The 23,561-nt window shown below is 46.9% G+C and overlaps 1 protein-coding gene across 2 annotated transcripts in view; it reads left to right on the top strand.

Moving 5' to 3' along the window:
* Tunar (transmembrane neural differentiation associated intracellular calcium regulator) overlaps window positions 1-13,068 on the top strand; it is a 44,532-nt gene extending 31,464 nt beyond the window's left edge. For both annotated transcript variants that reach the window (XM_087195517.1, XM_087195518.1), the window contains one exon: window positions 10,716-13,068. In XM_087195517.1, coding sequence (XP_087051643.1) covers window positions 10,716-10,901 — 186 coding nt within the window. In that variant the 3' untranslated portion in view covers window positions 10,902-13,068. The remainder of the gene's footprint in view (window positions 1-10,715) is intronic.
* Window positions 13,069-23,561: the final 10,493 nt, after the last annotated feature.

Genomic DNA, 23,561 nt, shown 5'->3' with positions numbered 1-23,561 from the left:
AAAATAAACCTCTGCTTCTCTAGGCTTCAAGTGTCAGGTATTTTGTCCCAAAGCTGGGAAACTTGACTCACCCAGACATGCTAGGCAAGTGCTGTGCTACAGAGCCACATCCACAGCCCCAACCCCTTTCTTACATGAAGTGTAGCATATTATGAACACTCTTCCATGCTTTGGTTTCCTGAGGTAACAGTGCATTCTGGAAATCTCTCCCCATCCGTTCTCTTGCCCTCCTTGGCTACAGCTGCACAATCCTCCCTGGGGCCATCACCACAGTCTGTTCCACCCCTCTCCATACCGGGGTACCAAGGTTGCTTCCCGTGTCTGTGCCTTTGCAAATAGTGCCGTGGTGAACAAGTTGCATGTGTGATTTTGTTTCCCTGGAAGTTTTCTCCAGGACAGAGTCTAGGGACTGGGGCTGTCACGTTGGAAGGTAGGTCGCATGCACTTATGTGAGGCACTGATAACTTCCCCCCCAGGGAGTTTTGCCTTCAGTTTTTGGAAACTGTTTCTTGTTGAAAGTCAACCGTGGGCACCAGAGGCAGGGTGGGGACATTGTTGCTCTGTTGGAGGGTCCTTTCTGGGTCCACCCGGCAGTGACCTACCAGGCCGGCCATTTTCTCCCACTGTGCCCTTAGGATTATGGCTGGGCAGATGCTGCTCACTCCTTGATAACCACACGCATGCTGTCTCACTAGTTCCTTGACAACCCCAAGAAGAACCTGGGTTACTCTGATCTTGGCTCTGTCTTATTGGTAAGGAAACTATAGGGCAGAGAAGTTGAGAGTCTTTCCCGAGGTCACATACTTAATTAGGATCACAACAGAGTCACAAACTCAAATTTTCATATAATAAGCTCTCCCCACTCCCCCTTTCCCTTAAACTGTTGGATCTGGAAGAGACCTTGACCAGGCTGGAATCATCACCAGTCTGAGAGTCTCCAATGAGAGCCAGAGGGGCTCGATGTGTTTTTAAGGTGGCACAGCTCCCTGGGACCATGCTGGAACCCACGTCCCTGTGTGTTTCCCCTGCTTCCTGCTGGTCCTGGGGTGAGGGGGTAGAGTCTGCTTATTGGCAAGAGAGGTCCATGGCTCGGTGGAAGTAGCAACAGGTAGGGCTGGCATGCTGGGGGCAGGGAGGGCTGTACTACAAGCTGGGTCTCATTTCCACTGCTTTGTTTGCGTGTCCTTGCCTCAGAGCTACCTGATGACTTGAGTTCCTCAGGGAAGCCTTGTCTAATATAATTAATTTTTCCCACAACTGAAAAATGTGCTCTCTTTGAGCAAAGGAAATCCTGATTAATTTACCCTTAAGTGTTAGTACCAGGAGCTCTTTTTCTCTTTATATCAGTGTTTAAACTTTTCTTACCCAACACACAGTAAAACGAACCTTCCTTTTTGTCAGACTTCAAGATAAGAAAGAGTGAAAGCAGGTCCCCGAGGGCCCTGTGCATTGTCATCTGCATCAGCGTTCTCCGGGTTCACATGCACAGGCTGAGCCTGGGAGCCTGCCCAGCTCTTTCCCGGGAGGAAGCAAGGCAGGAAGGTGGGTCCTTTCTGCTGACTCTTTGTCCAGTGCTTTCAGGTGTCGATCTATAGACAAAGAGAGGAGGAAGACACCAGAGTTTGCTGGAGCAGAAGGGGTAATCTCTTTGACTAGGCCTTGGGGCTGAGCACTCCTTCTTACTGTCCCCACCAGGAGTATACGCATCACACATATACACACACACACACAGTGACCAGGCCAACCTGCCCTCTCTGGCTAACTCTTGCTTGGTGATTGGGTAAAGAGGGCACACTCATTGGACACTCCTCTGTGATTATGTCTTCATGGTGATGTCCAGCAGGGTGATCTTTGCTAGACTGCCCCATCACCCAATTTAGTTGCTTCCTATGCATTTCCCTACTTAACCTGGAATCTGGCCCATCCTTCCATCCATCCATCTGTCCACCCACCCATTTAATCATCCATCCATCCATCCATCCATTAACTCATTCACTCACCCAGACACTGAGCACAGTGGCTACTGCAGACCAGGCTCAGGGCTGGGAGGGCATGGAGATGAATTATACTCATGCCTGTCCCTCCTGAAATCCTCACGGACTAGTGGGGAAGGACTCAGATAAAGTGATGATTGCAGATTAGGGCAGAAGATGCTCAGATGCAGTCTGAAGAAGGGGTCCTTGAAGATGCTGCTGGAGGATCAGCCTCCGAGGATGAGTAATAGTTATGTAACCCAGGAGGAGTGTGCCAGCAAGTGCACTGAGGAGCAGCAGCACAGGGTGGGACGTGGCATTCTGGGCATTCAGGAGCAGGCAGACGGGCAACATTGGGGAGTAGCATTGGCTACTGGGCTCAAACCCTAACTCATGTGTGGTGAGTTCTTTGCTTCAGCCACTGGTGTATACCTGGTACTTAGAAACGGTGCTGGGCCTATGCTTGGTCCCCACTAATTAGTGGCAGTGATGTGATCATGTGTAACTGCAGAGTGGCCCCATCGCGGGAGATACCTAGTACAGAGCTAGGTCCAGCAACATCTCTGTAATGAGAGCCAGCACTTAACTAACACTAATAATTGTGGGTCTTTGCTGAGCAGACTAAATACTTTACAAGTGTTTTCTTTCTTCGGTGGCTCTTTGGAAATCCTGGGAGTACATTCCGATCACTGGAGATGACCTCAGCTGTATGACACCCAGGCCACTCTGTGCCCACCTAGCCAGGCACAGACACATATAGAGGAGTTTGTCCTTTGGAAATATCTTGCCCAGTCCCGTTGCTGAAGACCTTGCCCCTGGGCACAGGAAGCCTGCCACTTGGACAGAAGCTCCATGGAATGAAATGGTTCCTCCCCTCCTTTTCTTGAATGTGTGGTGCCTTTTAATTCACTGACAGCAAAGATTCAGTTCTGAGGTAGGCGATATTTTGAAACACAAGTTTCTACCTGGATTAAATGACACTGAAGCCAACCCCCATTCGGGCTGAAAGGCTCCACTGTGTGTAGAAAGCCCACCAGCGCCTTTATCATTTGTCATGTTCACACACAGCACGACCCCAGCTGACACACAGGTCTCCTGGCACACCGGCATCGAACAGCCTGTTCTTGTCATGTGGGTGGTGAGTTTCTTCCAGCATGGTAGGAAACAGAAACACTCAGAGTCTTCTTAGTTTTATTTACTCATATATTGATTGCTTTGAATGTGATAAAAGTAAAATAACATCATTAACCATGTTGCAGAAAATTTCTGAATTTTCCCCCAGGCGTTTTTTTCCCCTACACAAGTAAGGATTTAAAATTATTACTTGCAACCATAAGTGGACCTGAATTTTCATATCCTGTGTTTTTTCCCTTATCACAGCATAGGCGTCTTCCTTTTTGCTTTGTGGTCTTTGTCTCCATCATTTTTAACTGCTGGTATCCAAACCCCATGATTTCTTCAGCCCCCCTCCCCCTTTACTGTTGGCTGTCAAGGGCTTGGAGAGTGCCCAGGCCAGCGGGGCTCCCGGCTTGTCACATCCCTTGTTGCACAGTCACTAGCCTTGTGGACCTGGAAGTCCTAGCTTGGACTTGGAGTGCTTGGTGTCCTTGGAGAAAAGATGGAGGCGTGTGGACAGGAGAGGCCACACAGTATCAGAATGGTAGCATCAGAAGAAGGCCAACTAATGAGCTGCTATTAACCTGGAAACCAAGTCAAAAACTGGGGAAGGAGTCACTTAGGCAAGAGTATGGAAGGTGGGTACATCCAGTTTATGGGTTAGCTGAAGCTGGAAAAGAATAGCTGCAGAAGAGGATAGAATCATTGGGCAGGGATCTCTACAGGGTGTGACCGTGAGCAGCAGTCAGCCCTTGGAAGTGTAATGTCAATACACACCCCCGTCCTTGAGCTCGAGTCACACTTGCCACTAACAGGACAGAGGCAATGTGACTCTGCTGCTGCGCTATGAATCCACAGCATGGTGTGGTGGGGCCAAAACAGATGTGGCTCTGGGCAGTATTAATGGATGTCCTACATCCAGCAAGAGAGAGCATCCTGCTCCATTTGGACTAGAAAAATCTTTCCTGGAGTAACATTTTCTTTACGTATGCCGTATTTTAGGAATAGTTCCAGTAGGTGCAAACTGTAGTGAGGATATTTAGTTTTAAAGCAAAGAAGAACTTTCCTGACTCAGCTGTCAGCAATGGGATAAGCTCTCCTGAGTGATGACAAATTCCAGAATGACGGTAAATATTGAAGAGACCCTAGCAGCGCTTAATGGAGTTCTAGGGAGATCACAAATATCTAATTGGTAAAACAAACTTGAATGTCCCTTCTGTAGGAGTAAAAGTTCTTCAGCTCCATGTAACAGATATTGATGACACATGGGTTCTGGGTGCTTTAAGCAAAAGTGCTATTTTTATAGCAGAAACAAGGGGTACTTCATGGAACAGAAGGAGGTGATGGACCGAGCTCTACAAAGGGAAAAGAGCCTGGCTCCAGGTGGCAGCAGCCAGCACAACTGCATCTGGGTGCTGGGGCTAGGATGACTCAGCGTTTACAAACTGCCCGGCTGGTGTCAGAGAACCACTGATGAGCTGCACCAGACCAGGGCCGTTCCCTTAGCCCTCCCTGATAGCATCTATTGGGAAGGGTCATTTTCCAGAGGAAGATTGGGACACTGTTACCAAAAGGAGGGCCTGGGTGCTACCTGGGCCAGGGAGCAGTGTTCTTGGTGCCTGTTGACTGAGCAACCGTGACTCCGGGAGCCACAGAACCTGCAGTCTCCGCACCCAGCCACACTCAGTCCTGCATCCCAGTGTACTCATGCATAACCTTCTTGTTTTTTTATTTTTTATTTTTTCCCCCGTACCGTGTAATGAACTCAGGACCTTGTGCTTGGGAGGCAGGCATGGTACCACTGAGCTAAGTCCCCGGCCCACCTTGTTGTTTTTTACAAAGTTGTTTCTACTAATTAGTTGTTTTCATTACTAGTATTGTTTTCTTATTAACTAACCAGTTATTCAATTATAATAAATTCATTAATTGATTTATTAATTATTAAATAGATAAGAGAAGCGTATTTGTAAAATACAAGGTGCAAAGCATAAGCAGTCACATACCCACTATCGGCTTAAGAAATTTTACCCTGGCATCCCTCCAATCCCATCCACTCGATGGGAACCACTACCCTGGATTTGGGTTTATTATTCTCTTGTTTTTCTTTATGGCTGTATTAGGCATTTACCTCCACACAGTGGATTCTTAGTGGAATCCTCCTTTCTGTAATCTGCAGTATGCCTTCCACTCCAGATCACATCAGTCACCCATGGTATGGCATAGCCCAGCATTTCTTTCATTCTTGCCACTGTGAATTATTCCAGTGTAGGACTATGCAACGTACATCTAGAACTTGGATGGCCATTTCCATGTTGTCCAGCCTTTTGCTACTAGTAATGTGGCTGCCCATAAATGTTCTTGTCCACGTGTGGGAGGGTATTCAGGTGTATCTGCAGATGGGTGGAAGGTTCATCGGTGTAGGACCATATGAAATATCTATCTCAGTTTGTGACTTAATGTTTTACTTTTTATGATATTATTTATAAAGATATTAAGCTTAATGCCATTGAATTTATTACTGGTTTCCCTTATAGTATGAGCTTTTATGTCTTACTAAGATATTCTTCTCTACCTAAAGGTCATAAATATATTCACTTTGTTTTATAAAATTCTTCAAGTTTTCTCTTTCAATAGTTATCTATAATCCATCTGGAATGGTTGAGGTATTGATTTGATTTCAGTCATTTATAATGTAGATATTCAGTTGCTCCAGTACTGTTTACCAATGACCCACATTGCCCTGTTGATCAGTGGTGCCCACATGTGTGTAGCTCTGCTTCCCTTTCTTTGGCCTATTTATCTAAGGCTTGTATAATAATTCTTGCTGTCTTATAAGACAAATTCCTCTACCTTACTCTATAATAAATGTCCTGGCTTTTGTTATCCCTTTGCACTTTCATATACATTTTAGAAACTGCTCATTAAATATAACCAAAAATCTTGTAGGAATTTTGACTGGAATTTTAATGAATCTGTGAATCAGTGAATCACTTAAAGAAGAACTGAAGCTTTTAGAGTATTGAGTCTTGCATTCCATGAAGATGGTATATCTCCCCTTTTATGTAGGTCTACTTTTATGTCTTCCAGTAGTTTTATAATAGTCCTTATAAAGATTTTGCATGTTTTTGTTAGATTTATTTCTAGGCATTTTATATTTTGGATACTATTCCAAATACTGTCTTTTAAAAATTAACATCTTTATTGAGAGATAATTCACAGACCAAAAAAATTCACCCACATAAAGGGCACAACTTGATTATTTTGGTATATTCACAGAGTTATACAACTCTCACTGAAAAAAGCTAAGTTTAGAACATTTTTATCACCTCCCAAAACACCTTTCCTATTTGCAGTCACTACTCACTCGACTCTGCACTCAGCCCCTGGCAGAAAGGGATGAGTGAATGAGAATACATAAGTGGATTTGTACTCTTGCAGCAAGCTTTATGCCAGACATTGCCTGGACCTGGTTCTTGCTTTTTGTTTAATTTTGTTTTCGTTTTCCCCTCCTCTCTGCTACTGCCCTCGTTCCAGGCTGATCTCCCAGGCTCTCTGTCTCTTCCATCTCTGTGTGCCCTCTGCACCCTGGCCAACAGCGGTGTCCAAAGAAGACAGGGTTCTAACTGTGCCTGTCCCGTGATGCCCTTGACCAGTGCCCTGGGACTCCAGCCACACTCCTGACGTGGTTTCTATGGGGAAAGTCAGGCTGATGGCCAGAGCAACATGGAAATGAGTTTCTGGAGCCCCTCTCTCCTGTGCATTGGTGAAGGGCTCTTCCTGTCTGCTGTAGAGCCCTCAGAATGGAAACACAGCCGACCTCATTATCCCCTCCACTTCCTCCTGAGTCAGAGCTATCTTAGGGTTAACTCGGGGAAGAGCTAAATTAAGCCTTGAAACCAAGCAGCCTCTGTGACAGGCACTTTGTTGTACTTGAGTGACTGTGAAGATATAGGGCTCTGGTAATAAGCACAGCACTAAGCACATCTCTTAAGGCTGGCCTTGGCTGTCCATTCCCTGCCCTGCAGAGAGCCCAGGTTGGTATTCTCTGCTGGGCACCTGCTCCATGCAGCACTGTGCTTGGGGACAGCGGCTCAAAAGCTCTCCTTCCCGGGACTCACAGTCTCTCTAAAAAGACAGATACACAAAGAGACCTCGGGAAGAGATGACGGGTGTTTGGCGAGACCTCTGTCCAGAGTGAAAGAGGAAATGGTTTTCGAAAATCCTCACACCTTCTTTTGGCTTCCTGCAAAGTGAGCCAAACTGGGGAGGGTGTCAATCCGAAATCACTGCCCTGAAAAGCTGTTTGTTAGGAGCCACTAAGTCACAAGTGTGTACATCCTACGCCTTGGCCTTTCCTTTCCAGGGGTCTATTGCCAAGGAAGCTGTACAAATATACATTTTACATCAAAAGAAAGAGCTGTTGGACTTTAGTTAAAATATGTATGCAGCAGCATTTTAAGGGAAAGTGTCATAGCATCTGCAGTTCACTTTGAAATGCACCCAGAAAGGTGCAGGGGTAAGGGATGGGTAGGTGTGTAGTAAAGCTGGCACAGGCCAGCAGCGTGTCAGTGGCAGAGTTTAGATGCCAAGGGTGGGGATGTTCACTGTACAGTTCTTTCAGTTTTGCAGCATGTTAAAATTTTTCGTGTAAAATATTGGGGAAATGCATACATATGTTCACCAGAAAACCCATACAGGAAGCATTATTCATAATAAACGGACGTAGAATACCCACAGCTCATACAACCTGGGTAGATTTAAAAAATAATGTTGATGGAAAAAAGTTAGATATGTAAGAGAACATACTGTATGACTCAATTTATATAAAATTTAGAACCAGGCAAAACCGACCTGTGATGGTAGAAGCTATGTAGTGGTTTTCAGGAGCTGAGGAAGGGACAGTGACCAGATGGGACACCACAGGAGGCCCCTGGGTGTAGCAGGTTCTGATTCTCAATCTTAATGCTTGTTAAACAGATGTATCAAGCTGTATGCTTAAACTGTACACACCTCTCTCTGTGTTCATTATACATTATTAAAATTATTCTAGGGGAAGGAAAAAAAAGAAAGAAAAGCAAACAGAAGCTTTTCCTAGCTGAGCGCTGGGAATAGGAAACCACTCAAAGCGTGTCTAGCAAACCAAAGTGTGAAGGAACCAAAGCCTCCCTGGAGGACATGCATTTGTTTACTTCTGCACACATTCCTGCTGCATCCATTCGTTCCTCCAGTCTGCACTGGCGTACCATCCCTACATACAGATGTCTCCCCACAGACACTGTGTCCTAAGTCCTGCGCTGATCAATGAGGTGAGGCCCAGCTCTTTCAGGGGTCCATGCTTGTAGTGAGAGGAGCACCAAGCCAGTCCCCCTTCCTGGGTTCCTGCTGGTGATCCTCCCTGGAGATATTCCCTGAGATGTCACGGACTCCCACATTAGTCAGGGTGTGCCTGTGAAAGAGAAGCAATAGGAGGCTGTGTGTGTGTAAACCAATTTATTATGAGGAACTGACTCATGATTTTGGAGACCAACACATCCTAAGGTATACAGGCTGCATCAGCCGGCAGGAGGCCTAGGGGACCCAGTGGTGTAGTCCTTTCCAGTTCCAAGACTTGAAGGCCAAGACCCTTTTAGAAAAGGCTGATTGAAATTTGAAAGTTTCAGACCAAAGGCAGAAAAAGGTTGGTGTATACTTGTCACCTTTCTATTACTGGGACAAAATACCTGACATACCCAGCTTAAAGGAAAAAAAGGTGTATTTTGGCTCATGGTTTCAGAGGTTTCAGTCCCTGGTCAGCTTGCCCCTAGGCAGAAAGGGTCTGGTGGAAAAGAGCTGCTCACCTCATGGCAGTGCAGGAAGCAGAGATAGAAGGAAATGTACCCTTCAAAGACACCCCCTGAGTGACCTCCTTCCTCCAGCCATGCCCACCTCCTACAGCACAGTCAGCTGTGAACTCATTAGAGGATCATCAGTAAGGTTACCCACAATTTAATCACCTTCCCAAAGCCCCACACTTGAACACACGACCCATTGGGGGACATATTTGCTACGAACTATATAACAGTGTCCCAGCTTAAAGGCAGTCAGGCAGAGGGCAGCCTCTTTCTTTCGGGAATATCTACCTTTTGTTTCTTTCCTACTTCCCTGCTGGCTGAGGCCCACACACATAGAGGAGGGCCATCTACATTCCTCAGTCTACCAATCCAGGGCTAATCTGGTCCAGAAGCACCCTCACTGGCACACTGGAATGTTGTTCCGACATTATCTGGGGAGCCCTGGCCCCTGGCAGTTGACACATGGAATTAACCATCACAGCCCCAAAGCATGGAGAGCCTTCTGGCTATAAAGCTGCAGCTCTCTGACAGAGGAAACGTCTATCCCCTCCCAGCACATACCCACACATTGGTTCTTTTTACACATGGTTTGGATTAAAAATTGGCAGGGAAGAAGGTTTCAGCTGCCCATCATGCCCTGGATGGCCATGCTAATTAAAAAATAATTTGGGTTATTGTAAAATATAACATACATGTAGAAGATTAGCTAAATAAATGCCTTACAGTTTAAAGAATAATGAAAAATAAACAGGCAAGTGCCCAGCACCCACCTTGGCAGGGGGGCAGTGGCCAGTGTCTTAGAAGGCTGTGGGCCCTTTCCCAAATCATGCCATTGTGCTCTTGCCTGGGGAAGCCCCTCTCCTGAGTTTTGCGCAAACTATCTCTCTGCTTTTTATAAAAATCAAAGTATGCACCTCTAAAACACTATCCTGTGTGGTTTTGCCAGTTCTGAGCCTTTAGGAGTCGAGTCACAGTGCACGTACTCTGCTGCGGTGTGCTGTCCTGGGGAACCCGAGTCTCCACGTCGTCCTTGTGCCTGGCCCGCCGTAGGCTCTGCCACCTGTGAGCATCTGCTCGCCCCTTGAGGCATCCACGGCTCTGCTGTGGCAGGGGAAATGAGGAGGAATGTTCTGTCCTGGTGTCCAGCTGTGCAGAAGCAGGACTTCCTGTCAGGTGTGAGCACACAGCAGGTTCCCAAGTGCAGGGTGTGCGTCACTCCCTCAGGGAACACCAGGGGGCTTCCTGGGACGATGGCGCAGTCTCATTCCCAGCAGAGACCCTGCAGGTCCCGCGCAGTGCTGCCTCCCTTGTACTGCACGTGGACCTCTTGCCAGCCGCTCTGAGTTCCTGGGTCCCATCCACCCTGCCCCTCTTGCAGCCACAGCTTCAGAATGGGTGAGACCACGGTGCCCCCGCAGCCTGCCTGACCACATGATGCCACACCTCTTGGGTGTGACCCAGTATGTGAAAGTCTGCAACTTTCTCCCCACCCTGGCCGAGCTGACGAGTTCTCACTTGACTGCTGGACAGGGGTTTGGTTTCTGCTTCCACGGAAAGGGAGGAACAGGCTCCAAAAAGCCATTGTGCCCAGGTTGGACGTCTGGACTCATGTTCTTGTGCTCATTCGATGGCCATGTTCTGCTTTTTCCCAGCAGCGCATCCCAAGAGTGGGTCAGTGACTATGTCCTGCGGTCCAGGCGCGAAGCATGAAATCACCACCCCCAGCGATTCTGCCTGGCTGTGGAGAGGACCCTGGAAAATGATAATCTTTTGTGCTGCCTCTTCCCACTTGCAGGTTAGCCTGGAGAGGAAGATAAAGACATTTGCAACCAAGATGGTAATCACGAGCGGAAATGATGAAGACAGAGGAGGTCAAGAAAAAGAGAGCAAAGAGGAGAGCATCCTGGCCATGCTGGGGATCATCGGGACCATCCTGAACCTGATCGTTATCATTTTCGTCTACATATACACCACACTGTGAGTGGCCCAGCGCGTCCTCAGAGGATCCAATGGCCACGCGGCAGGAGTCCTGTGTGTCCTCCGATCAGTGACCAGACGCCGGGAGGACCGCCAGGCCCGACACAAACCGCTGCATCCATGCCCCTCTGAACTCCATAAAAGGTCACAAAAGAAACCGATCCTGCTGCTAGGAGCAGACACCAAAGCACAATGAATCCAACAAAACTCGTTCATGCCCCGAGGAACTCAGCGGCTTTAACAGGAGCCCCGGGAGCGTGCTCGGAAGTGCAGCCCTGGGAACCACCAGCGAGCGGGCGGGTGCAGAAACTCATTGCTCCTGGTCGCTGACACACCTCGTACTCCCCGTGTTGGAGAGGATGCCCAGGATGGACGCAGCTCAGCGGGGCGTCTCTGAGGCGCGCACTCCACCTTCACCAGATGAGCTGTTCGGCGGCAGCAGCCACGGGGATGGACCTTCTGCAGGCACAGGTGTCCGCTGTCACAGTGTCTGACCATTGGTTACTGGGGAGATAACTTATTTTTCTTTTTCATTGGCTTGACGTGTGTATCTGTTCATATCAACGTTTATAAATATATATTTTTAATAAACGTGCTCTATTTTTAGCATGAACCGAATATTTGGAGAGGCACTTCCAAATCCGCAGTGCTTTCTTTAGTTTCCACTGCTTTGCCCCCTCTTCTCAACCGCAGAATTTCTTTTGTGTAGCATTGTAGTCCTCTTGTCTCATCTGGAACCTTTTGCCTTTTGCTCTTGTGTCTCCTCTCCTCTCTTCTCTGTCTCTCTATTCTCTCTCTCTCTGGTCTGGAGGACATTTTTGTGTAATACCAGCCATGGTCTTGGTTGGTGCATGTTTTAAGATTGTCGAGCGGCTTTTTGTTGTTATATCAGAGATATGAAACAATCGTGGGCATGCAGACCTTAGATGCACCCTATCTTTACTGAGAACTATGCATGAACAAGGGCTGAGCGATAGATCAGCTTTAAAAAAAAACTTGCAAAAGGACAACGGCTGAGGAAGAAGAGTGGTGAGCTTTGCAGATCAAACTCTGGACGGAATATTCAGCATCTTGCCGGCAGCATTATTATTTCATTCATGCAGCCATTCTTTTCTCAGATTTTGATTTCATTGACCATGAGGGATGGGATGAGCAGGAGGAAACTCAGCCTTAGGTGCATAATTCCTTCTTTAGCAAGATGCCTAGTGTCCCCTTTGCAGGTGGGTGGGGTGTCAATGACACAAAGCCCACAGTGGTTCAGGCTGTGAGGACCCCTGTGACAGGTGACTTGTCAGCGCCCCGGAAGGGGGTGTGCTGATCATCCCGAGCGATTGCTGTGCTTTAAAGCTCTGGGTTTCCCCAGTGTGAAGCTTCCTCCCTGGCAGGGGTGGTGGAATAAACACAGATTTGCCCTATTTTCCTGGCTCCCTGAAATGGCCCTTGCCTGGCGGCAGGGGCCAGTATTCTGCCTGTCAAGAGGGCAGCAAAAGGGGCTCAGGCTCTGAGGAAGTCTCTCCCTTCTTCCTGAAATTCCACCATTAGAGAGCCATTTCTTGGGCTCTACTAAGGGACCAGGCTCTTTTATAAAGCAAATGCCCCAAGCACCTGACTCTGACACTGATTCATCAGATACCTTCTCTTCCCCCCAGACAGAAGGAAGCTGAGGTGTATTTAGGGCGTGCTGTGCGCTAGGAACTTTACGTACAAGTCATGGATCCTCATGGTAACCCTGAAAAAGAGTCTTCGCGTGTCATAGAAGAAGGGAGGGCTCAGGTCAGAAAGCTCCCTGGGGTCACATGGCTCCTTGTGAAGTTAGGACTCCAGCCCCACCAGATTGCTCAGCCTAGAGAGTGCCTGGATGCTACTGAGGAAGAGAGGAAAAGGGGACGGGGAGAGGTGGCAGGGAACAGGGCCGGACAGGGACACGGCTCTGCACGCCTGCCTCCCCGTCCCTGTAGCAGTAACCAGGCCTGGTCACTCCTGGGACACAGGCAGGATGTCACACCGGTGAGGACACAGGGCAGAGGAGGCTGTTGGCAATCAGCAGGGAGGTCGGGGAGGGCACTCTCCACGGGGCTCTGTGGTTCCAGAAAGTCTGTATGAAATTCTGAACAGTGAACAGTCGACAATAAAGGTGCAATGGAAAAAACTACCAGCATCTTGTGCTTCTTCCTTTGCCTATATGTATTTTTAATTTTATTTTTTAAAAGAATGTGATTCTATTAAGCAGAATTCTGTTTGTACTGTGGACGCCCTGGTGATTTTATGAGTGTAGCAGTTTGGAATTGATTGGCGGGGAAAGCTGCCCCCTGAGCAGCCCTCTGATCAGCTCCTCAGTGGTCCTTCCAGGGGTCCTACCCCACAGCCTGGAAGAAGTGCAGCTGCCCAGCTGCTGCCCACAAGACACGCAGGACCCACCGCCCCTACAGCCCCAGCGTGCGTGTGATTGTGGGTCTTGTTTAGCAGAGAACGTGAACACCCACCGAGCAAGGTCTCAGCTCCCCTGGGCCCGAAGCTGAGGGTGCCATGGTGCCCTGTCCCCAGCATCTCAGGCGCTTGCCCCACCTCAGTGGCAGCAGCAGCACTTAGCACAACTCCTGGGCCGTGTGCCTCCCCCGGGGCCTTGCCCTCCTCAGATGGGACACAGCCTTGTGAGATGTGTATGCTTTCCCTCTTTGAACAAGATGAGGAAACAGCAGATTGACTTTCCTGAGACCCCAGCAGAGCCAAGTCAGCGCCAGGCTCCAAGGTGCCATCGCCTCCCGTGTCCCAGGCTGCGGGTGTGAGCTGTGCAGCCCCCTGGCTCATTGGGTGATAGCACGTGGCTTCCCTCAGCCCTGCCGCTTTTTTTCCCAATCCAGCTGGCTCAGGGAGTGTGGCCAAGCAGATACCTCTTGCTTGTGCCCCAGGAAAGCTGCTCAGAAAGCCTGGCCCCTGGCGGGAGAGCCAGACATTTGTCACAGCTTGCACAGGGATTGGGAGCTATAAGGTGCTCATTCACACTGTGGCCCAAAACTGCTTGGTCCCGAATCCCATCTCTGCCTCTTGGGGTGTGAGTGACCTCAGCCACCTCACCAGCTCTGAGCCTTGAGTCTTGTGAGGATGAAAGATAACTGACCATCTAGGGAAGGCCAGCCCTGCTGCAACAAGAGAGCTGCTGCGTTTCTGTCCACGACCTTAGTGGTTGGGCCCAGAATTCCACCCTTAGGTAGTCTGTCTCATCTCACTGCTACAGAAAGTGCGGCCCAGAAAGGTGAGTGGACTTAGCCACGGCATAGGACTGTGAAGTCACAATGTGACGTGTGACACCTGGGCTCCAGGTGCCACTGCCTTCTCCTTTGCAGCCAAGGAATGGTATTTACCCCCCAAGTAAAGGGGCTATGGTTCAGTGAAGGGGAGAGGCTGTCTCAAGGACATTCAAGTCCATTGTAAAGTTCCTGGACCCTGTGAAGCAGAGAGGGGTCTTGGGGTCCCACTGTGGAAGGGGCAGAAAGACTCTTTCCTAAGATATTTTTGTTCTTTTAGGCAACAAGGCAACTAAGACCCAATTGAACCAAGTCTCCAAGTCATACAGCTTGAGTCAAGGCTTTATAGATTTTTTTTTTTAAAAGGAAAAATAAAAAGCTTCCAGTTAGTAAGGGGCTGGACCACAAGGCCTTTTCCTATTGTCCCTGCTCCTATGATTTGAGGGCAAAGGGCTTCCTGGGGTCCTGAGCCATCCACTTGCCTTGTCTTCTGGGAGATGCTACCCAAGGCCAAGAGTGCAGTTTTGGGGACCCCTCCCTGCCTTGCTCCCCGAGATGAGAGGTCTCCAGTTCGCACGGTGTTCTGGTCTGCAGGGAGTGCAGAGAGCCACCCTCGTGAGGCACCACATGGGGACACACATAGCAGTTCAGTCCTGCTGTCATTCCCACCTTTTGTAAGTCATGTGTGCATGGTCACAGTTGGAAAAGAACTGCAATTTTTAAAAACTCTATACAATTTTTTAAAAGTAAGAACCTTCAAATCTCACCACCCAAAGGCAACCACTGTTAATATTTAGTTTATACATTAGAGATCAGGGGGCCTGTGGATCTATTTGGGGAGAACATTTTCCTTGACATTTTAAAATCCCATTGCTTTTTGGTGGGCATACTCTTCAGTTCACTGTCCCCATGTTCCTTGTCCTCTTAGAATGGACAACGCCCATGCTTCTGTCTCTGGTTGGACCTAAGTATTCTAGGTGGCATCCTTGAATGGACATTCAGACATCCTCATAAACAGTGAATTGAAGATTATAATTTGCACACATGGTGGCCTCATGCTGTCAACATTGCTCTCAGATATATTTTCATTAGCAAATGAAATAGTCTATCTTGGCAAACCAAGGTGACTGGTGTTCAGGGTTCTGTTCAGATGTACCAGCACAGATCTCCCTAGTGGCTTATTGTTGGACCTGAAAGTCCTTTTCATTTGCTATAAAACCTTCAGCCTTGCTCCTGAAAGCATCCCACTCATGGCCTCTGGCTCCCCCAGGACTCCTTAGAGTGGTCCCAGGTGGTTCCCTTTACAGCAGGCTTTGAGGACAGACAGCTCCCTGTTTCTCAAATTCAACTGATGGTTGGGATCACCCAATGCACATTACCCACACCCATTGCCAGGCCTCTGTTCTGGGTCACTGGTGAGTAGTTCTGGAGCAGAGCTTGCTGGGGTCTCTTTGACTGGTTTCCCAAATGATCAGGCAAATTCATCAGTCCAGATGGACACCTAGCAGTCCAGGAGCTGATTCCAAGAACCCAGCACTCTGGTCTTGGACAGAGTCACTTTTCACCTGTATTTCCTCATCTGTAAAAAGGCAATGCTATCTAAGGCACAGATCACCATGGAAGTGAAATGAGACAATGCAAATGGAGCCTCCACAGACTGCCTGGGAGAATGCATGTGTTATTGGGGTCTCTGTCTGTCACAGGTCAGCACGATCACAGGATATATTCCAGTTTGGAGCTATTGTGCAGTCTCTCCCCACTCCATTCTCCTCCTCTTCCTCTCTGCTATCCTCCTCACTATCTCCTCCCTTCTCTCTCATCCCTTGTCCTTTCCTGTTTCTCTCTCTTCCCTGTCCCCTATTCCCCTCTGGCTCCCTCCAAACCCTAGGGCCTCAGTTCACCTTCCCTTCTTTTGAGTATCCACTTCTGGAGCTCAGCTTAGGGCTCCCTATCTGTCAGCCACCTGTGTCAGAGCATCAGAAAGCCCACCCACCCCTTTGCTTCATTGTTGTCTATTGACCAGCTAAGCACATTTCAGGAGCCCATTATGGCTACCATATGCCACATTTTGGGAAGAGAAGAGTTCAAAGGCCAAATTCCCAATTCCTCTTCTGAGAGAGTTCTCCTAGAAGAACAAATGGCCTCCACCTTCCTAAAGGCAGGGCCCCATAGTGACACAAGACCTTCAGATGGATCCCTTGGGGCTGGAAGGCCCTCTGATGCCACAGTGCAGGCAAGGAAGCAGATGGGATGAGCAGACTGCTAACGTTTTCTGTTGTTCATAAATACATGAAACAAAGCTGCACACACTTTCCCCAGAAGATGGGCTACATGTTGCTAGGAGAAACAAGATTGCATAATATCTGTAAATTTTCCCCTAAGAGACTGTCCAGAGGAGAGCTTCTTTGCTTTTTCACTCCTATTAGAGAATAATGAGGAAGCTTCCACAGTGAGATCAGAGTCAGGATTGGATGTCTCTGGGAGAAGACCTTAGATTTTATTACAAATCAGCACACTTCCCTGTCTGGGGCAGGAGCCCTCCAGGTATGCAGAGACAGCATCAAAGCCTGAGCATTCACCTCTCATCTGTCCCAAATCACCAAGCAGGCAGCCACTCCAAGTCCTTTCAGACAATGGAAATACTCACCTCTCAGCCCCTGGCAAGAAGTAGTAGGGTAAGGGAAGATTCTAAGCACTGTAGTCAATAAAAAGTAAAAGGACAGTGTTCTTGCTACTGTCTCATTGAGACTAAAGAAATCAAAGATCCAGCACGAAGAGGTGAGTCAAGCCTAATTCTGGAAAGATGCAGATTGGTCTTTTATCTCCCCTGTCTCTAAACGTCCTCTTTCTCTACACCAGGAAGGGGCCATTTGTACTGTGAAAGGGCAAAGGCACAGACTGATCCAGCCATCCTTGCAGACCAGCCACACATGGAAGCTTCTGAAGTGTCTACCTAACCTCAGGGGTGCACAGCTAGGAGAGACTGGCTTACAGCTCTTCCTCACCAGCACACAAGGTTCAGAAACACTGAGGATTGGGCCAAGGTCAGCGGCCCATCAGTGGTAGAATGGGGTTCGGAATGCAGGTTTTTGGGTCCCAAATCTCACCTCCCTCTCTGAGTGACTTCCTGGTCTCCAGGAAATGGGAGTGTCCTTGATGAGGAGTGAAAGACAGGCTTTCTATGCACATTAGTTGTTCAAACACTCATGGACAATGGAATTATCCACTGACTTTTATGCAGAAGAAGGTGATGGGTAAGATCTTGGGCAGCAAAGCCAACATCAAACCAGAATCCCTCTTGAAGCTGAGTTCACATAGCTCTTTAATACTGGGGCTGCCTCAGAACCTCAGGACCTTCCTTTTCTTATGAGTTTAATAATTCTTGCCTCTCACTGGTAGGTGCATTACATTATTTGTAATATTATTTGGGGGGAAGTGAGGGTGATATGCTTCTATTTATTCTTAAAAATAGTAATTAAAGAGACTATATATATATATATATGTTTAATTTTTCTACTAATGAATAATAGTATCACTGGGAACTGGGTCCTCACATTGTGGAGAACTGGTGACACTCCTCGGTTCTTGTATCTTCAATGAAATAAACAGCAGTAGCAAGCGTGGCAGAAGCCTTCTTCTATATTTTTTTCTGTTGTTTGTTTTTTGAGACAAGATCTCACTATGTAATCCAGGGTGGCCTTGAACTCACTATGTAGCACAAGCTAGCCTCTCCCCAGCAATCCTCCTGCCTCAGCCTCTTGAGTGCTGGGCTTACAGGTGTGCACGACCATGCCTGGCTCTTTCTGTCCCTTATATTCCATCCAGGCCACCCACCCATAGGCAAGTAGCCTAGGGCAAGTAGCACTCACACCCAGGGAGGGGACACCCTTAATCCAAGCATCACACCCTAGATCCAGCCACCTCCAAAAAGCCCCACCTATGACCACATGAGGCTTTGGAGAGACATCCATATATAAACTGTAATATTCTATCCCTGATCCCAGAAAATTTATATGCTTCCCTTTACACAAAAAGCACTCCATCCATCTCTAAGAGTTGCCAAAGTCCTAACAGTTTTAGCGTTGGTGAAAAGTCCATGTCCGAAGTCTCCTCTAAGACTTAAGGCAAGCTCTTAGCTGCAAGCCCCTGTACAAATGAAATGAAAGTTAAACACTTCCAACATTCAATGGCACAAGGTAAACATTATCATTCCAAAAGCCACAAATGGAATAGAAAGGAACGGGACCAAAGCAAAACCAAAGCCCAGCAAGGCAAGTATTAAATCCCATAGTTCCATGTCCAGCACCTGGGGAAGATGTGGCAAGATGTGAGTATGAGAGGGCTTAAGTACCTCCACTGCTATGGCATGTCAGTGGTTGTAGTGGTTTTCTCTTGGACTGGCTTTGCTCTCTTCTTGCAGCTTTCTTCAAACAATCCATGTTCCTGGCTTCTTCAACCTTCTTGGGTCCCCACTGCACTTTCAGCTTCACCCACTGCCCTCTCAGGAGCACACTGTCTGGCCTCCCAGACCTTCTTCTGAAATCTGGGTGGAAGCCTTCCTGACCTCACAACTCTTGCATTCTGCATGCACCTAAAACCATCACCATGTGGATGACACTAAGGTCTGAAGCCAGCCGGTGCAGTCGCCAGGCTTCCTTCTCGCTTGGCTATAGGGATTGAGTGCGTAGAATACTGAGCACTATGAACCCAATCTGAGGAACAAATTCTCTAGGCTTCCACCATTCTGAGACATAATGCACTGGGGCTCTCTTCTCAAAGCAAAGTCTTTCACCTTTGCAAGTTTGACGCTGCTGTGTCTTGTGATGTCTCCAGTCTGTCTTTTCTACTGTCGTGTTCCTTTTCTGCAACCAAGTTCTCCTCTGCTCCATCTTTGTAGGCCATAACTTTACTGGAGCTTCCTTTCTTGCCAAACTCAAAACATTTTAAATCATTCTTCTGGGTGTTTTGCTCTTGATTCTCAACATAGATTTGTGTAAAAGCCCCAAACAGTAGCCATGCCACTGCTTCAACATTAGACAGTCTTGAAATTTTCCTGCAAAATTAATTAGTCTGCTGCCCTTAACCTCAGTCTCAGGCAAAATCTCTGGACACCAGAAAAATGCAGAGAAACTTTCTGCCAAAGCAAAACACATACACATGGTCTGGAGTCCATTGTAGTCTTTCTTCCCTGGTCTTTACTAGCAGCATTTCTGTCAGCATTCTGTTCTTCTGAACTCTGACCAGAATCTTCTGTCAAGTACATCTAAATGCATCTTGGGGCTGCTTCTTCAGCCAGCATCTCCAAACCTTTCCAAACTCTTCCCACAAGCCAGTTCCAAAGGCTCCTAATCCACATGGCCAGGTAATGCCACAGCAACAACCCTACTCCTCGTACCAAAGTCTTTCTTAGTTACTTTCTTGTTGCTGCGACAAAATACCCAACACCCAAAGTTAAAGGAGAAAAAGTTTATTTTGGCTCAGTTTGTAGAGGTTTCAGTCCATAGTTGACTGGCTCCAAGGCAGGGTGGCATGGCAGGGGGCCATTACAGAGAGAAAGAGTTCATGGTAGGCAGAAGGCAGCAAAACAGCAAAGTAGCAAGCAAGAGTAGAAGCACCAGAAAGCAAACAGGTAGAAGCCTCTCCCTTTTATCTCTTCCAGGCTGCCTACATTTTGGGTAGTGCCACCCACACCCAGGGTTGGCCTTACTTCTAGGCACACCCAGAACTATGCTTAACCAATCAGTAGACTAACTTAGTCATCATGCACTCTTAATCCCAGCATTACACACCCTAGAACCAGCAGCATCTGAAAAGCCCCACCAGGAGTGCATGAGGCTTTGAAGGGACATCTACATACAAGCCACAACAGCATTCAGTAAATTTTCTATCAAATCTCACCTCCCTTTTTGAGTTGAAACTGACAAGTTGATTCTGAAATATGTGTGGAAATTCAAAGTACATATGATAGCCAAAGCAATTTTTAAAAAGAACAAAATCTGAAGATTTACACAAATAAATTCCAAGACTCACTTTAAAGTTACAATGAACAAGATGTTGTGATCTTAGTGTGCAGAGAGACAGAGAGAACCATAGAATAGAGTAGGTGATGCATAAATATACTCATTCCTAATAAGCCAATTGATTTTGACAACGGTACCAATGCAGCTTACTGGAGAAAGGAAAGTCTTTTCAACAAGTAATGTTCAAACAATTGAGCATCTCCATTGAGAAAAAAATTGAACCTCAGTAATTTACTCTATATATACAAAATATATACACTATATATACAAAATTAATTTGAGGTGGACCAAAGACCAAGGTCAAAGATAAATCTATAAAACTTCTATAAGAAGACACAAGGAATATCCACCCAGGCATGGAATAAGAAAAGATTTCTTCAATAGAACACAAAAATTACTCATTATAGAACAATAGGTTGATAAATTGGACATCATTAAATTTAGAAATTTTACTCATCAAAAGACACCATTAAAAAATGAATACTCAAGTCATGGACTGGAAGAAAATATTCATTCTACATTTATCTGAAGACTTGTAATCAGAATATATAAAGATCTAATACATTTTAGGAATAAAAAGATAGACAAGTCAATTTTTTAATTGAGCAAAAGACTTGAAAAAATATTTCATGAAGGAAGACATACAAATGATCACTAATCCAAGGAAACCATCATGCATCATCAGGGGAATGCCAGCTACACACCCACATCTTGGCTAAAGTTTTTCCATCTTATTTGTGTCTTGTAAGGCTCCACAAAAATTTTTCTTATCTCTTTAAGGTGTCACCTATAGCACAAGACTGTTTTGTAATGCAGTGTGTGAGTCTTCTCATTACACCCAGTCTTTTTAAAAAGAAAAATCCAAGTTGTCATATGTATTAAAAATCATCCAACTATGAGATACTAGAAAATTAGGAGAATCAGACATTTTCCAGACAAGCCTCTTTCTTGTATATTCCAACGTATTTCTCCTGCATTAAGCATATACTCCTGGTGCTGGGATCCATAGATAATGTTCTCACTTGAACCAATCTCTGGCCTTGCATTTGAGTCAGTTAAATGAGTGGCAATTTTCCTTGGAGCTTTTCCTGCTGAAAACAGCTTAGCTATATATGAAGGAACTGTGAAGGACATAAATATATTTCACAGAACTCAAAATAAATAAACATGTTCCTAACTCAATATCCTTGTAGCAGGTGAGAAAAAATGCTCATAGATTCTACAGTGCCACCTGATACAAACAACTGTGGATAGAAGGGAAATTAGATTGGAAAAAGACAGCAGGATTAATCAACCGTGGGTAAAATATTTTACTTTTGCAACAGCTGACCCTGTGCACATGTTCCCAGAGCTCTGCCTAGTGCCCCATGAAGGCCTGTTCAGCAGGAGTGCCTGTTAGTTCACAGCGAATCTGCTAATGGATCTTGTATCAGACACTCAGATCTTTTTTGCAAAAACAGGACTCTCTACTGCATGGTGCTCTTCATCTGCTTGATGGATTCCAGCAAGATCTGCCATCTTCCAGATCCCACCTCCCAGAACACCCCCCTTACTTTCGATTAGCTCACAGATGAGTGAATCAGAATAACCTCCCACACGGCCAGAGTTGAATGGCCCAGGTTAATCACCCATCCAGCTGACTATTAGAACTGAAGAGTAGTAAGAGTATCGACCTCTTGAATGGCAAAGCTTCGAGATACTTGCAGGCATCATCATCATCATCATCATCATCATCATCACAGCTACAATTAACTGAATGCTTAAGAGCATTTGCAATGCCTTATGAGGCAGATTCTGATATTATTCATGCTTTACAGGTGGGGAACACTGCGGCTCAGAGAGGTCAACACACCTGCTAGTGGAACAGAGCTAATGAGTAGAAGGACTTCAGTTTTAAGGCAGGAAGTTCTTCTATGCTTCACTGCTAGTCTACATTGCATCATGTGCTTCCTGTCTGGGAGGGAAAGCTGGTCTGAGGGAGTGGAGCCTACACTCAACAGGACACAGAGAGAGCAGGAGTCTCCAAGGACTAGATACTAGGTGCATCACTTCCTTTCCTGGGCTCTGGTCCTAGGAGTTTAAAAAAAAGAGTTTGTATTATATTATTTGCAATCAAAAGCCCAACCTAAGACCCACATAGAATCTCTTCTCACACTCTCCCAGGGTCTGTGTACAACAGGATGGGGAGAATGGAGAGGTATGAACCTACGGTATTCTGAGACGCTGAGAACCCAAACTCTACACATCTGACTAGAAAAGGCTGATTTTCATTTTGCTTGATATCCTGCAGACTTATGTCAGCATCCAAGACCCTCATGTCTGGCATGCATGAATCCATGGGTTAAAAGACAATTATAGCTAGGATACTTTCGGCATTCCTAGCCACTCCTTGCATTTACAACCCGGGGAAATGGGCTCCGGCCGAGAAAGTGACGAGCCCAAAGGACCACCAGATGAGAACCGCCCTCCTCTCTAATGACCCAGGAGGAAGGTGGCAGGCACTGATCCGAATGTGTGGGCTGAGGGCTGGTTACCACTGTAGAGGACACGACTGCCAGCCGGGAGGAAACACCCGTAACCCATTTTCCTGATGTTACTTAGAAGTATGGCACAACTGCCTGCCAAGTAACATGATGTGTTTGTTTTCTCTGTTAACAGCTGGCCACTAGGTTTTATGCCCTGGGAACACTTGCCCAAGTGGAGAGTTTGAGTTGGCTTTGTGAGTCTGGCATGCAGGTTGTCAGATACATAAGGACACATATTTGCTGCAGAGCCCAGATCTGTGCAAACTCCTCCAAATGTCCATCCATAGTCTATAATTCCACATTTTTGCCACAGCCTACCCGACAGGACTGTGTAACTTGTCCAGGTACAATGTGGATGGAGCTGGGTATTCAGTGCACTCCAGGGAGGGCTAGGACAAAGCCAGTTGAGTTGAGTTCAAGGGCAGGAGGAAGGGGTCACAACTTATCAGGGATGAAGAGCAAGACCCCAGTGTTCAACTCTCCAGGTTCAAAGCCTATCTACTGCTTACTAACAAGAAGCTCTTGGTGAGTTACGTAACCTCCTTGTGATTTAATTATCTTCCTTGTGAAATGGGAGTGCTAACAATAGGGCCTGTGACACAGGCATGTTACGAGAAGTAAATGAGTTTGCCCCCACGTGAACCAGAGCAGTGATTCACTCTGAGGATCAGAGATCACCACGGCCCTGTCCAAAAGCCTGCTGCATTTCGCATCCTTCACACCTTGTGAGGAGCCTCCAGAGTCCTATTGCAGAGAAGGTGGAGACCTGAGGATGAGGGTCGCCTGCTCTGGACCTCATAAACATCTCAGATCTCCACCACATACTCTAGTCCTTTCTAAGCTGCAGTGCTCTCTTTCTGACTTCCCCTGTAAG

This window comes from Heterocephalus glaber, unplaced genomic scaffold (genome assembly GCF_053883595.1).
Source record: "Heterocephalus glaber isolate CG9 unplaced genomic scaffold, H.glaber_assembly_v1.0 deba00001608, whole genome shotgun sequence".
In the NCBI taxonomy this organism is placed as follows: Eukaryota; Metazoa; Chordata; class Mammalia; order Rodentia; family Bathyergidae; genus Heterocephalus; species Heterocephalus glaber.
This window is presented reverse-complemented; position numbering and strand designations above follow the sequence as displayed.